We start from the raw sequence: 15,235 nt of genomic DNA on the forward strand, positions 1-15,235 counted from the left end.
TAGCTAGCATGGCTAAAAACAGGTACACTACCTCTTGCCTAATGTCAGGCTTCTGTCACAACTCTGTAAGGATAAGCATTAATATTGTAGATAATGGATGGATATGTCTGTAATGCTGAACTTGATCTAAAACGAGGATGGATGTGTATCTAACTACCTCTCTGCAAACTTAAAAAAAGCTTATGAACCTCAAGGGACAAAAATAACCCTCTTTAATATGCTCCTGCAATTTATTTTTAATCCGTCATCAAAGATATACGTATTTTTTTTTATCCTCACCAAGAGCTTTTCAACGAGACTCCGTCTAACGTGGCTGACGCTAACGAAGGATTCAGTCCAGTGATGTGTGGGGCTTTTTTCCTCTTAGTGACGCGATTATGGCTCGATGAGAGTGCATTGTCATCCCAGCCTCGCTTCAGGCAAATAACGGTCCGTGTGATGAAAGTGATCGGACAGAGACGTTGCCATAAAGTGGAAGTAAAACACGGCTGAACAATTTTCTGTTTCCTGTACGTGTGACCTTTTATAACGTTATATGATGTCTGATGTAGTAGAAAATATGTGCCCTGTATGTTCAAACGGCGTGAATTAGCCTGTGTGAAGAACATATAGCTTTAGTTTGAGAGAAACTAAACCATGAAAAGTGGTAAATTGAATTTCTCAGCTGCTGTTGATTCAATTACGTGTCCATCAGCGGGCCCCATTGTGCTCTGGGATGTATAATGTCTGAGCATTTACCATCAACAGTGATGTCCCTGAAAATGTAGCAGTGCATTAAAACACCAGCTTGAAGATAGGTTGGTGCTGAATCTTAATGTCTCCTGTGTGCTTTTTTTTTTTTTTTTTCTTTTTTAACAGGATGCAATAGGTGTCTGAGCAGTGCAGCAAGGAGCGGGGCTGATTGTGGGATACTTATTATAGCCCTAGCAACAGGGACGGGATTGGTGGCTGCGCAGACTGAGCCTGTCAGCTATTGGCTGGTGAGGAGGACCTTTCAAAGCACAGAATTTCGTCTCGTGAAAGGCTCAGTGCAGCAAGCTGCAGCAAGAGGCTGCAGTCTGAGGGCGGGCGATCCAGCAGCTTCAGCCACTTCAGCTCATCAATCAGCGCCAGGGCTCGAGTCCTCAGTTCGACACACACACAGATATGCGCAGTTATTCAGATAAACCCGACCTTTGCGAGCAGGCAGCTGAATTTAAATGCTTGAGAAATGCTGATTCTCCATCCACTGTCCACAGTGAGATGCAGGATTTTATTTTATTGCATCGCTCCTCTGCTCCAACCATAAAACCTGAATTATTCTTTGATCTATGGCCTAATTTAGTTAATTATTAGCAATGCGGCCTTATAAAAAGAAAGAGGGAGAGAGAGAAAAAAGCCTTGCATACTGTAGTATCTATCTGAGCTGGCATTGTCTCTGCACTGCAGCTAATACAGACTCCATCTCACACTCTCAACACATGCAACCTACAGCACACCAACCAGATATGGATGCAAACACGCAACCACACACACACACCGGTTATATGTGACCCACAGAGGGTTACATAAGGTCGCATTGATTCCATGTGGTGTCACTGTGTAGGTTTTTAACTTTTAACATAATGAAAAAGGAATGACTGTTTCGTGGATGACTGTCAATGGCTATAATACAGACAAGAAATGAAAATGTAGAATAATAACGATCAACAAATAACTTTAATGGGCAACAGATGGCAACCAAAAACTCCTCAGAGCATACAAGTTTCTATCCCATAGTCGGCTATCAACCCCACCCCTCATTCATCTCCAGCAGGTCAGCTCTTTCTTCTTTTGTTTCTTAAATCAAATTCTAATCTCTATTTTTTTTTTCATGTCACAGAAACAAGAAGATCCACATCCAAAATAATGAAAACTTTAAAATAAAAACACAAAGCACAGAGAAATGTATGTATTCTTGGCAATGAGTGAAAGTCACCTGACATGATTTTTCAGAAAAAAAACAAAAAAACAAACAACAACATTCAAGCAAAAAGAAAAACTTCCACTCATCTAAAGTCACAGAACGTAAAAAAAAAAAAAAATCAAAATCAAAGCGAAGGGCTTGTAATATTCATGAACTGTGTGAGGATTTCATGCTATTTAATCTGCCGAGCCTTCACGACAACTTTATACGACGTTAAAAATAAATCAAAGCAGCTGTGACATACAGTGTGAGCGCATGGAGGCTGACTCATGGTGGTGACATAATTGGCATACAAGGTTGTGTGACTGACCTTAAGGCTTTTGGTTTATTTTCTCTTAAGCCAACACATCTGAAATAAAAAAGCAAATCCTTCCCTTCAAAAAAAAAAAACAATAATTGCCATCTATTAGGAAAAAATAACCCCTCATCTGTATGAATATATTAATAATCTATAGAACTAGCAGCATTATGACGATTATTCCATTCAGCAGTTTCCCGTGGTTTTAAGCAGCTTCCTATATGTGACTAAAGTTTGTTCCGAAGGTGTTATTTGCTTATCAATAACCTTCTGAAACGCCTCCCCTGTGACACGATTGGTGTGCGTCGGTGTTGATTATTCATATCTATGTGCTGTACACACAGCGGACACGTGTAACAGTGAGGAAAAACATGACATCTTGCACACATGCTCGCAGGAACTTAAAATACTGGCAGATAAATTCTTGGTTTCTTTTAAAGGTCGACTTGCAAACGAGGCATATCAAATAAAACGGGCACGAAAAAGAAAGCACGCACTGTACTCGGGGCACAAAAAAACAAAGCGTTCCTTCAGTGAAATGGTTCTCCTTAGAAACAAATTTACTTATGGGTGACGATAACAACAATACACTAGACCACCACGGAAATGGCGCATGTGTAATTTAGTCATATTCTTTTTTATTATCATAGCTATTATTTCGGTTCTTGTGCAACTGCTACATAATGACTCACATTCAAGATATTTTGTCACTCAGGAACAGCTATAAGGTATAAAAACAAACCAAAAAAAATAAAATTAAATTAAAATGTATACTGTCAGAAATAAAATATGGTCCATGTTTGTGAATTCATAACAGAAACATTGAGCCTGGAAACTTCACCATTATTAAAACTGGATAGCATGACAGAAAAAGGTACTTAAATACTGTTCAAAGAACAAAATAGATCATAATCATACTTCAATGTGACAAACACCAGTTGGTAAGATTAAGTGATCACTGGTGGTGGTTATTTTTTTTTTTTGTTGTTTTTTGTTTTTTTTAATCTTCCATTTTTTTTTCCTTTAACAAATTAAATACACATATTGCATGTCACTATAGCAACGCCCATTACAGGTCAATTTCTACGATCACCATTTTGGTATAGCAAATAAAAAAAGGAGAAAAAAAAACATAACAAAATGAAATAAATTATAAATCAGCATCAGACAAAGCCTGTTTTTTCTCAATCATATGAATACTTAACACCCACAGTATAAGTTAATAAAGTCAAGCTACTGTATATAAATACATCACCAGCATGCACAATATTGAATATTATTGTTGTCATCATCTTACACTGAAGAAACAGTATAGTAGGCAAGTGCATTTAATAAAACAAACACAGAAGTAAACCACAAACTCTGAAGCTGCTTTTTATTTTTTTGTCCTTTTTTTTTTGTTGTTGTTTTTGTTTTATATATCGTTAAGTCTCTGCCTTTAATAATCTTCACCTCCAAAAGAATCAATGGTTCCAGTGACATAACGGACCAAACTGCGAGATGCCAAATTCACATTAAACAGAAGACGGGGAGTTAATTTTATGTACTGAGTCTTTATTTTTCACTCCTGTGTAAATTTATCGTCATTTTTATTATTATTATTATTAATTTAGAGGGGGGTCTATTTTTTTTTTTTACCAGTTGGAAACTCTAGCGCCAATTGGCTTTTGAGGCCCTTTCTTGTATTTAAACTACTGGAACCAATGCAAACTAGTTTTGTGAGGCATTCCCATTCAAGCATTTTCTCTCTCAAGTGACTCAAATGCATCTCTTATCACGCAAAAACCTAACTAAGCAGCTTATCTTGACAGAACAAGACCAGTTCCTATGCCAGTGTGAGGCTGCCATTTCAATCCAACAACAACCACTTCAGGCTGATTGACTGACATATCAGTGGTTTTGGCAAATGTCAAAGAGAAAATCAAGAAGACGGAGGCCCCTTTCAACTGTATATATATTTCTATATATATTTAAACTAAGATTTAACCTCCACTCTCACCTCTCTTTTGATTCTTTTAACACATGGAAAAATAAAGAACTGCTGCTGCGGTAGTATCATCGGCAAAAGCGGCTGCCAAAGTCCACCGGCCCTTCATATTTTTTTTTTTAATCGAAGTGTGGCTTCTCTTTAATTGTTGCCCTCCCCTCCCTCGTCATCCTGCTGGTCACTTGTCCACAGTGTCAAGTTGTCTCGGAGCAGCTGCATGATGAGAGTGGAGTCTTTGTAGGAGTCCTCGTTCAGGGTGTCTAGCTCGGCGATGGCGTCGTCGAAGGCGGTCTTGGCCAGATGACAGGCCTGCTCTGGGGCGTTCTGGATCTCGTAGTAAAACACCGAGTAGTTGAGAGCCAAGCCCAGGCGGATGGGGTGGGTGGGCTGCATGTGCTCCTTGCTGATCTCGTGAGCCTCGTTATAGGCCTTCTCCGATGACTCCACCACCGTGGCCCTCTTCTCCCCTGTGGCCACTTCGGCCAGGTACCGGTAGTAGTCGCCCTTCATCTTCAGGTAGAACACTTTGCTCTCGTGCTGCGTCTCGCTGCAGTTCTTGATCAGGAAGTTGTCCAGGAGGTTGAGCACGTCCTGGCACACGGCCTCCAGCTCCTTCTCAATCTTCTCCCGGTAGGCCCGCACCATCTCAATCTTCTTCTCATTGCCGTCGGCCGAGGTCTTCTGCTCAATGCTGGAGATGACCCTCCAGGAGGAGCGGCGGGCGCCCACCACATTCTTGTAGGCCACAGACAGGAGGTTCCTCTCCTCATTGGACAGGGCCTCATTCAGCTCTGTTACCTGAAAGAGCAGAGAAGATGGACTATTTAATCACCAATGCAAGGCTACAGTCGCACAAATTAAAGCTTGACCCGTGTGTACTGTCTAATTATTTCTTGGTAAAAACATTTTAGGTAACGGCTTCTCAGAGTTGTTTTTCTGTTTTGCATCACCATGATTTACACTCTAACGATCACTTAGAGTGATCAGAAACTGCAGCATCCTTTGATTTAATTTCCTCCTTTCCTCATTTCCTGCCATTTCTCCAGAGACTAGAATCGTTACATAATCAAAAAGATGAGGCATAATTGTTAGCTGCAATCCTAATAATCGCAAAACACCGTCCAGCATGAAATAATCTGAACTGACAGACGGGTCCACAGCAAAGGAGATGAGCAATATTTCACTTGTCATGTGCAATCCCCCAGTTTCCATGGCAATCCATTCATTTGGTGCACCAGTAGGTCCAGCTGCCACGTGGACAGCTAATGCTAGTTAGTGTGAAATGATATTCAAGATAGCTGGCGATAGTAGAGGGGTGGGGTTGGGGAAACGCAAGGAGAGCTTGAGATGGGTTAAAATGTTCCCACGAGAACACGAGGGGGGGGGGGCGGTGGGGGCAGCTGCACTGTAAGTGAAAACCATCACTGCACTGGCGTTTCACGTGTCCCAGTGACCTTCTCTCCGGCAGAAACTGACCTTTTTACCTGTCTAAAACGCCACACCGTGACATCACTCTGAGTTAGAGGGTTAAATTTAGACTCTGATGGATCGGGGCTTAAGTTGGGTAGTCGTCGAAGAGACTGTGTGTATGTGAAGAGGTTACATTTGACTGGGAAAAAATGTTTATTTAAAAGAGTGTTGGGTTGCGTCCAAAAAGCTCCTCCTTGATGAGCTCACATTTTGACAATGTCTGCTCGGGCATCGGAGCAGAAAGATGGCGCCGGCTCGCCGACGTCATAGCGAGAGGATCGAGACAAGAGATCGTCCTACTGAGACAGAGTGTCCTTTATTGTGCCTGTACAAAACTGCCACACAAACCCGAAGATCAACTGAAATTAAATTTTGAAATGGTTCATCACTTTAATTATAATCTTTGAAGTTATATATTAGCACTCACATTCAACCAACAAACTACCAGTATCTTGATTTGAAGCTTTTAATTAGTCATTTTAAAGCTGCTTGATGAACAATCCTTCATTTGGTTCAGGATCGCTGAGCAGAAGATCCTTAGATGGACTGCCCCATACATATTTCATGAGGAACCCAAAAGTGATGCCTGTCATTTCTGGCTGCAACGGGAAGGGATTCCCTTCTGATTAAAGGAGCACACACCCCTGCAAGAGGGCCCAGTTTAGACCGCACTGACACGGCAGATTGTTTAAAGGGAAAGGAATCCCTCCCTCTGCCTGCACATCATCCCATCATCCCACCTCCTTGCAACCAGAAACCCTTGATGACAAACGAGCCACGGAGGGCTATGGCTCGCTCCTTCTCTTCTGAGGAACAGAAGGCAAAATGTTCCTCGCTTTAAGTGTTTTTTTTCCTTCGCTATGGCTCCCAAGATGCTGCTGGTTCCTGTATGAGTAAACTGTGACACAGCAGTTTCTTTCTTTCTTTCTTTCTTTTCTTTTTTTTAACCCACTGATGAATCCACTTCCCATAATTTCTTAAGGGGCCAGAGACACTCAAAAAAAGAAGAAGGAGAAGAAGGAAGTGCAGACAAAGGCTCTGTCCTCAGCGCCAACCAATAAGAGCTGAGAAAGCTATTGTGAGGCAGGCCAGCCATGTCATCCTCTTCACATCAAATATCACACCACTTAATCAGCCTCATTAGCACAAAAATGACTCTAAATTGCAGCGACACACACACAGACACACACACACACAGTGAGATGTGAAGATACTAAAGTGAAGAACAACACCGGTAATCAAATCTGAGCACATTGACTCACTGCAATATGACAAAGAATATTCTAGAGAGAGTCTACTGCCTCCTACGTTACTTTAGAGGAAAGAGCAGCTCACGTTGGAGCATTTTTCTGCACCAATCATGCTCAAAGAAGCCTCTCCTACCAATACTAAAAGAGTTAATTGTTTTAATTTATGTGACAAAGAAGAGGAGGAGGAGGAGGAGGTAGTGGAGGGGGCAGAAGATGATAGGCTTTTTTCCAGCAACCTCACATGGCTCCCAGCAGCAGAGGCTCTTATAAATTCAGCATAATGGATGAAGAGGAGGAGGTGGGGTGTTAAAGGGTAAAATATATATATAAAAAATTAAAAAAATAAAAAGCAGCAAATGCAAAAAAAAAGTAGAGTTATTATATGACACTCCTATTAGCCCCAGAGATGGAGCATAAGGCCTGCTTGGATTTCATTGTAATAGCAATCCCTTCATTGAACGGCACGGCCGGCAGAAAGGCACCGCCCAAGGAGCACAGGATCAGGACTCAGGAAAAAGGAACAAGAAAAAAGAAAACCCTGCTCTGAGCTGTCGATGAGCTGGTGGTCATTTAATAAACACATTTAATGTAACCTGTATCTAATTTATATAGTTGTAGAGATGTCTAGGCAATGAAAGCGCACATTTACAGGCAACATCAGATTGCTGGACGCGCCTTTTACGCAAATGGAGCAACAACATTATCCACAAACACAGCATCACCATTGTCTTAATTTTTCTTATTTTTGAGTGGACTTACCGATTTCATAGCAGCTGCCATATCATCATATCTCTCAGCCTGCTCAGCCAGCCTGGCTTTCTGCACCAGCTGCTCGCGATCAACCATGTTTTAAATGATATTGGGCCGCTTGGTCGAGCTGCTCCACTCGGGTTTTGGGGGATGAAATGATTGATATTTGAAATCGCAATGCAGTGAAATCCTAAGCGAACCTAATGCTGCAGCTGTTCCCTGCTGTCTGTCTGAGCTCCGTGCAGACGGGACACCCTCTCTCCTCTCTCCTCCCTCCCTGCCTGCCTTCCTCCCCCCTCCTCCTCCTCTTTTTCCTCCTCCCTCCTCCTCACACACTCTCCCTGGTCTGCGTAATCACTCGGAAAGGTGGGTGTCTGAGCCAATGATGTAACACTCCATATATGGGAGCCAGCGGGCGTGTGCGAAAGGCCTCGTGGGAAATGAAGTCTTATTCAAATTAACTTATTATAACTATATTATTGAAATATATAATTACACCCAGTCAAATGCTGTTTCCAGATGCAACCTGTAAACATGGTTACAATATGGAAAGTAGTAGACCCTTACATAACTGAGATTCAAATAGTAACATCATGACTGCGGCACACAGGCTAACAGTTAGCAAGCTTTATTTATTTATTTTAATAATAAAATGAAATAAACTGAAAAATTACAACAATGCAAATGCAGTGGTCACGATGAAATACAGTTACAAAACTGATTACATGCATTTTGTATAAGCTTATTTTTTCATTTTGCGACAAATGAAATATGCTCAACATTTACTTTCAATGAGCAATCAACTTTAGAATTTAAAAAAACTATTAAGGTCAATGTAAAACAAACACCAGGAAAGGCAGGAAATGGAAAAAGACAGGCCGAAGTAGTGAGCAATATCAATACTGGAGGTGTATAATAAATGGACGTATAATAATTTATCCATGTGTTGAAATCTCTCTGATGAAATGTAAAATGCATTTGCTGCTAGCATCACAGACGATGCAAGCTAAATGCCAGCAGTTGCCCAGTAGCGGTAAGTCACCAGGAGACTGCTGCTAGGTAACTGTTGCTAAAGACTGAAAATTAAAGGATGCAACTGTCGGGAATGCCAGTGTGGTACACGTACACATTACAAACTACAAATTCCCCTTTATGCAGCTAAATTTCAATATATAAACTTAAAGAGATATTTTCTGTGAGCCTTTTCTAAAGCCTTATGTTGCCAATTTCACAAATGGAGGTTTTGTGGATGCTTAGGCAATATTAAAATGAAACAATAAATTTTTTACTGTGTATTTAGCTGGCTAACTGTTAGCCTCTTAGCAATGTTGTTCTCCTCACACCTTACAGATGTTATTGCTTGAATGCCAAACATTTTGTTAGACAGCTTTTCACGTCATCACCACAAGCTCATGATTTCCATTTGAAGATAATTCTTGGAAACACTGCCACTGCTGCTAAGAAACTCTCTTCATGCTAAGAATCTCTTCATGTGTAGAAACCATAGATAGTTTGGTGACGTTATGTAGGAAATGCAAAGGTAACGTGCCGTTGAAATTATTGAAGGTAAATTCACCATCTAGTTCCTGCTTTATCTCATGTTGCTTTGCACATCTATTAATTATTTGTTCTTTTGCTATATGCTGCACCACTAACTGAAGTAACAACTACAGGGACATACTCTGGTACTGAAGAAAACCCTCGTGATTGTCACACTATAAATTGAGCATCGTTTTTAGCCAAATTTTCTCCACATTTTAAATAATTAAGTACATCATTAGACATAAATTCATTTGTCCTCTAATTCATAGAGGACAAATAGTACAACATCTTTGTATTTCATTGCTCAGTGAAGAATTTTGTTGTTTTCAGCTCTGCTAAAATCTGAATTTAAATCTCATTTAGGTCATTGTATTCAGTGTCCTAGTTGCTGTTGTATGTGGGGGGCGTGTTAAATTAGATCAAATGTGGTCCCGTTTAAAAACAATTTAAGAAAATGTGCTTCTGGCTAACTTAATTGGTTTTCCTCTTTCTTTCCCAGCCTTGTTTAATGTTTGATGATGAGGGCAGATTTTAAAAGTTCACTCATCCCTGCATGGCTCTCATGAAGGTCACGGTCTAATAAAGTTATACCATATACAGTAGATTGCTACAAGTGTTGATTCCTGACCTTTTATTCATCACTGCATCCCGGTATTTGACTTCTAGTGTATTTTATCATGACATTGTCATTTGTTTCAAGGCGGCCCTGAACCGTAATTTGAGCTCACAGTGTTTCCCCTCTCTCCTCTGTCACTACAGTGAGCGACTGAAGGACAAACGGTGCTGATGAGGCTGAATTGGTGCCGCTTCATTATGAGAGCAGGACATGTATCAAAGGCACCGCTGGAAGGTCAGTATTCACCCGTTCACCCATGTAGTATGATTTAGAGAGAACATTTATTTAGAGGAAAAGACAAGGTAAAAGGACTTGTCTGATTATGACGAAAAATACAGTATTATGTGCAAAAAAAGTGCCAAACATTAAAGTTTTTCTGTGTATTAAATTAATATAAACATATATTTGAACAATTAAACAAAAACAAGACATTGCTTTATCATCATTGTATTATTCTGATGGACATTTCTTATTATTTTGTGGGTTTTTTTCTTTATAAACTAAAGGAAAAATATTAAAATAATGAAAATCGACTCCATCTGATATGCTCACATGAGGATTAAGTGGGTGAAATATATACACACACACATATATATATATTCAGAAGAGTAGCTTCTTTTATTTAGTGAGTATATTTACCTAAAATTACTTGAAAGTTTTTTGTTTTAACATTTTATTGTAAATGCAGGAATTTGACTGTGTCACGGAGAATTTGTTTTAACAGCTCCCTCTTGTGGCCAAATGTGAAAGTGAAGAGTGAAGCGAGACCATCGGGTGACGCGTATTTTCCGCTGTTTTAAAACCTGGATGAATTAATGAAGCTCTCATCAGTTTATTACAGCCTATGGGTTGGAGACAATCCAATTAAACCTGTAAAGATATTGTTATACGACCGCTTGCCACCGAAAGACAAGAAACGATTGAGCAACCACACTTCAGTCAATCAAGACACAAAGAATAAATCATATTTTATAATATATGTGGAGTTGATTCATCATAAATGCATATTAAACATGTCGTATGTAGTGATGTATAATTTTATACAACATGGCGGCCGGCACTGTGCGTTTCCGTAGTGTAGTGGTTATCACGTTCGCCTAACACGCGAAAGGTCCCCGGTTCGAAACCGGGCGGAAACATTGTTTTCTGCAATTTCCCTATTGTGGGACAAGGTTTTCTGATATAAATGCTTTGTCTCTGAAGAGTGTCAATCATGCAGTGTATCTGAAAAACAAAAACATTTGCAGAGTTTCACCACCCGTCCAGGTGTGTTCCTCAGCTCTAACTCACTTGTGTGGAGTTTAGGTTTTCATTAGGAGCATCTTTCAGTCGTGCTGTTTTTTATTAACATGGATGGTGACTTGGTTAAGAAACTCTAGTCTCTAACTCCTCTTCTAAGTTATTTGTCCCTTCTGGCTAAATGTTGTGGTCCTCCAAAGAGTGTCCCTTGTCCTTCAGGTGCAAATGGACAGTTGAGTCCAGTGTTGAGCCATGCATCTGTGAATTCCTCTGAACTACATAAACTACACAACTTAACATAACTTTTTTTTTGAACACATTTCTGTCTCAGTGTGTAAAGTGTTTAGGGATGTAATGTTTCTCTGGTCCTCACCCAAATAAATTAATAATAATATTTCAAGACAACAAGGAAGTAAACAACATCACTGACAGATTCATTTCACAGAAAATGTCTCCACGCATGTGTCCACTCCCTCCCGCAGTTGCGTCATTCTCTTTACGTCTCAAACACAGAAGACTGTTAAACCCTTCCTCTCTTTTTTTTCCTCCTTCTGCACGAGCAGATTGTCACCTGATGACCTGAGCAGAGGTCGACACAGGAAGTGATGACACTTGCTGACACGTAAACTAGGTCAGGTCATATTAGGAGGAAGAGGAGGAGGAGTCAGGCAGACATATAAAGCTTTTTCCTCACATTTAATGAGACCTGTTTATATATAATACAAACACTGTTTAAATTACAGAATGAAACAGACTTTTGATTTTTGATTTAAGTCAAAGCATAAGTGAGGCCTTTGAGACCAAAGTCAATGCAAAAAAAATAATATTTCTAATGTGGTGTCACAGTTTTTATTTTTTTATTTCTAATGAAAAATAATTGGTCAACTTTAAGAAAATCTAAGTTTTATCTCTACATTTATAGTTAAATGTTGTGAATAAGGCTGATTACGTTACGGAAAATCCCTATTTCTATTACAGAACATTTGACAAACACTTCCTGGATCTTGCACAAATTAATTGTTGCTTTCGGAGTAAAACAATGCCCTTAAAAATAAAAAAAACTCTTATTACAAAGTGTATTCCTGCAGTGCTCAGGCCGTGCCGAACTAATGAATCCATCCACTTGCTTCAAAGAGGATTACTTCTCCCTTCTGCTTAGCTTAGTTACCTCAAATTAGGATGAGGGTAAGGACAGGTCTGCCGCCTACAGCAGCCATCTGTCTACCAGGTGGACAGAGGAGCGGTCACTCTGCTGTAAATGGAGACGAGGCTAGAGTTGGATGTTTTGATTTACCCGGACGAAGTGAGGTCCGTTACGCCGGAGGACCTCAGAGACTGGGAGTTGGAGACAGCGAGCCAGATATCATTACCCACCGTCAGACTCTTTGTGGCTCTCTACCCGTACAACCCGGCCGCAATGTCGCCCAACTACGAGACGGCTGCAGAGGAGCTTCCCTTTGTGCCAGGCCAGATTATCAAGGTAAAAACTGACACACTTTATGGACTTGGGTGCTTCACTGTAACCTGTGTGTTAGTCACTCAAAAACCCATCTGAGTGAACATGATTTCCTGTTTGTGCTACATTCAGGCCACCTGTACGCGTACAAAGATACGAACTTTATTTCCTGTCACCGTTTCCAACTGATTGATGTGATTTTACCGCCCTTTTTTTTTTTCACAGAATGAGTGTGCCGGTGCTGCCGCTGCTTCTGCTGCAACATGCAAATACACGCGCGCACACACATGCTATTCGTCCCCTCAAACCTGAAATGAATCAATGAAATGAACCCTCCGTTGCGTTTGTCTTCTAGGTGGTTGGGGACAAAGACCACGACGGTTTCTATCACGGCGAGTCCGGTGGTCTCTCTGGTTATGTGCCAAGTAACATGGTGGCTGAAATCCCAGTGGATGATGAGTACCTGAAGCACCTCCTCATGCAGCAGGGATTCCTCCCCGTCGACCACGCAGGTACAACAACAATATGCAGGAGATAAACATAGAAGAACTACAAAAAGGACAAGTTGCTCAGAAGCTACCATTTATAAGAGGCTGTTAGTACCAAGTTCTTTGCAGGAATTTATGAGAATAAATATAAGTAAAATCACCAAAAAAAAAATAAATAAATAAAACATGCAAATAAACTTTCTCTGTCTTTATTTCTGAAGGATTTTGATTTTGACGTTGTGCTAAAGGTGTGTTTGACCCTTTTCACCCACAGGTACGTCTTTAACGCCCGACCTGAGCGAAGCAGCCAGCATCCCCGACGACGTGATTGTTCGACGAATGGTGGCCTTGTTCGACTACGACCCGTGGGAGAGCTCACCCAACATGGACAGTGAAGTGAGCACTGCCACAATCACAATCACAATCACAATCATGTCGACTTCTCGCAAGTAGCCCGCTGTTTATAGAAGTAAAGTGACTCAATGGTCACTTCTCTTGCAGCTCGAACTCGGCTTCCGATCAGGGGACATCATCTATGTGCTGGGTGACATGGACCAAGACGGGTTTTACTATGTGAGCGCCGTCTCTGCACTCACAACCCTCATGACTGATTCTGAGATATTACGCTGACATTTGCACACGTGCTTAACGTTTATCTCGATTTTAGGGAGATCTGCACGGACGACGGGGTTTGGTGCCGTCGAACTTCCTGCAGCCGTTGCCCTGGGAGTAGAAGAAAACGCTACGACGTTTGTTTCAAATGCCAAGACTCGGTCAGACTGAGAAGCAGTTTTTATAAAAAATATATTTAAAAATGACATCATACGTGTCAAAAGAAAAACATTTTTTATTTTTATATTAAAGTATGGCGTCTTCTTTAGATTGCACTGAATAAACGAGTAATGATAGATGAAGGGAGCTCTCAGTTTATCAGATATTTCCTTTATTGAAAGAATGAAACAGAAATTACACTTTTATGTAAAAACTTTTATGTAAAAACAAAAAGACAGAAAAGAAGAGATCGTATTTATATTAAAGTCAAATGTATTCATGCACACAAAACAGCAGGACACTTCACAAAATTAAACATCTGCTTGAAATGGATTTATTATCGTAGCCTTAATCATACATTTTTATTTTAAGAGTGTTGCAGACCAGAGCGGATTAACATAGTACGTCCATTTTTTGCCTTACATCCTGTTTATATGTTTTTTTTTTTAAAACTGTTGTTTCATATGTAGCAATGAGAAATACTCGCTTAAGTCCCTGCAGCTTTTTTTTTTTTTTGTCAGAAACTGAAAATAAACACTTCAATTAAAACAATACTTACCTGTTTTATTTCAACTACACATTACATTTGTCAAATATTAAACAAAATCTTGTATAAATTTGAAATTAATGAACACAAAGATTACATGACATTAGTGGGTTTTCACACGGTCCGGCCGGTTTCTTCTGTTACATTCCTCTGCAGCCAACAGTATACTCATCCATAAAGTAGGAAACACTACACTGTGTAATGAAGTTTAGTAGTGCTTTCTACTTTATGGGTGACAACACTGTACATCAGTAGATTCTGTTTGCTCCACCGCAACGGCTGAGGAATGGCGGGTTAAGTAAAGGCAGGTTTTCACAGATTAAACAGAAACAAACAATCATTTTATAACTGATCAATAAAAAACATTTGACAGAAATCAGAGTAATTCATCAGAGCATTTGTGTATCGTAAAAGTGTGACTTGGTTAAGTAGAGAGTAGTCACTTGCTGTCAGGGGTTCTTACCAGTGTTTGGACTCCAAAGAAGAAAGAAAACCCAGAAGTGAGCGTGATCTTTTATTAACCCTGTCTGAGCCACGTGGTTAACACAGGAAACAGTGTAACAGTCACACACACACACACACACACACACACACACACACACACACACACAAATCATGCAAGCAAGCAAGTGCACAGGGTGATACGCCCATGCACACACACGCACACACTTGTGGGAACATACATCTTTTTTTTTAGTTGAAGAATATGAGTTATTTGTTGTAAAATTCTGTTGTAATTTTTTTAATAAAGCTGTAGCTGCTGTAGGTCCAGCTCTGTCATTTACACTGAAATGTAATTTACCAAGAACTACCCAGAGTATTGTGATTTTTTTTTAAAGCACAGATGTATCAGATAAATATAGTTTCACAACTAAG

At 40.2% G+C, this 15,235-nt stretch overlaps 2 protein-coding genes and 1 non-coding gene across 3 annotated transcripts; 2 read left to right on the forward strand and 1 right to left on the reverse strand.

Annotated features, from left to right (window-relative positions):
• Positions 1-1,679: 1,679 nt before the first annotated feature.
• Positions 1,680-7,990, reverse strand: ywhag2 (3-monooxygenase/tryptophan 5-monooxygenase activation protein, gamma polypeptide 2). The gene is made up of 2 exons (XM_047593622.1): positions 7,710-7,990; positions 1,680-5,028 (listed from the first exon to the last, which is right to left on the reverse strand). The coding sequence occupies exons 1-2, from the start codon at positions 7,794-7,796 to the stop codon at positions 4,372-4,374; spliced, it is 744 nt and encodes a 247-aa protein (XP_047449578.1). The 5' UTR covers positions 7,797-7,990; the 3' UTR covers positions 1,680-4,371.
• Positions 7,991-10,924: 2,934 nt separating this feature from the next.
• trnav-aac lies at positions 10,925-10,997 on the forward strand. The gene has a single exon. It is a non-coding gene; the product is annotated as a tRNA-Val (tRNA).
• A 1,279-nt stretch (positions 10,998-12,276) lies between these two features.
• si:ch211-105f12.2 (RIMS-binding protein 2-like) lies at positions 12,277-14,336 on the forward strand. The gene is made up of 5 exons (XM_047594434.1): positions 12,277-12,577; positions 12,909-13,065; positions 13,316-13,437; positions 13,543-13,614; positions 13,709-14,336. Exons 1-5 carry the CDS (start codon positions 12,356-12,358, stop codon positions 13,772-13,774), a joined length of 639 nt encoding a protein of 212 aa, XP_047450390.1. The 5' UTR covers positions 12,277-12,355; the 3' UTR covers positions 13,775-14,336.
• The last annotated feature ends 899 nt before the right edge of the window (positions 14,337-15,235 follow it).

The sequence above is a fragment of the Mugil cephalus genome, chromosome 9, assembly GCF_022458985.1.
Source record: "Mugil cephalus isolate CIBA_MC_2020 chromosome 9, CIBA_Mcephalus_1.1, whole genome shotgun sequence".
NCBI classification, from domain to species: domain Eukaryota; kingdom Metazoa; phylum Chordata; class Actinopteri; order Mugiliformes; family Mugilidae; genus Mugil; species Mugil cephalus.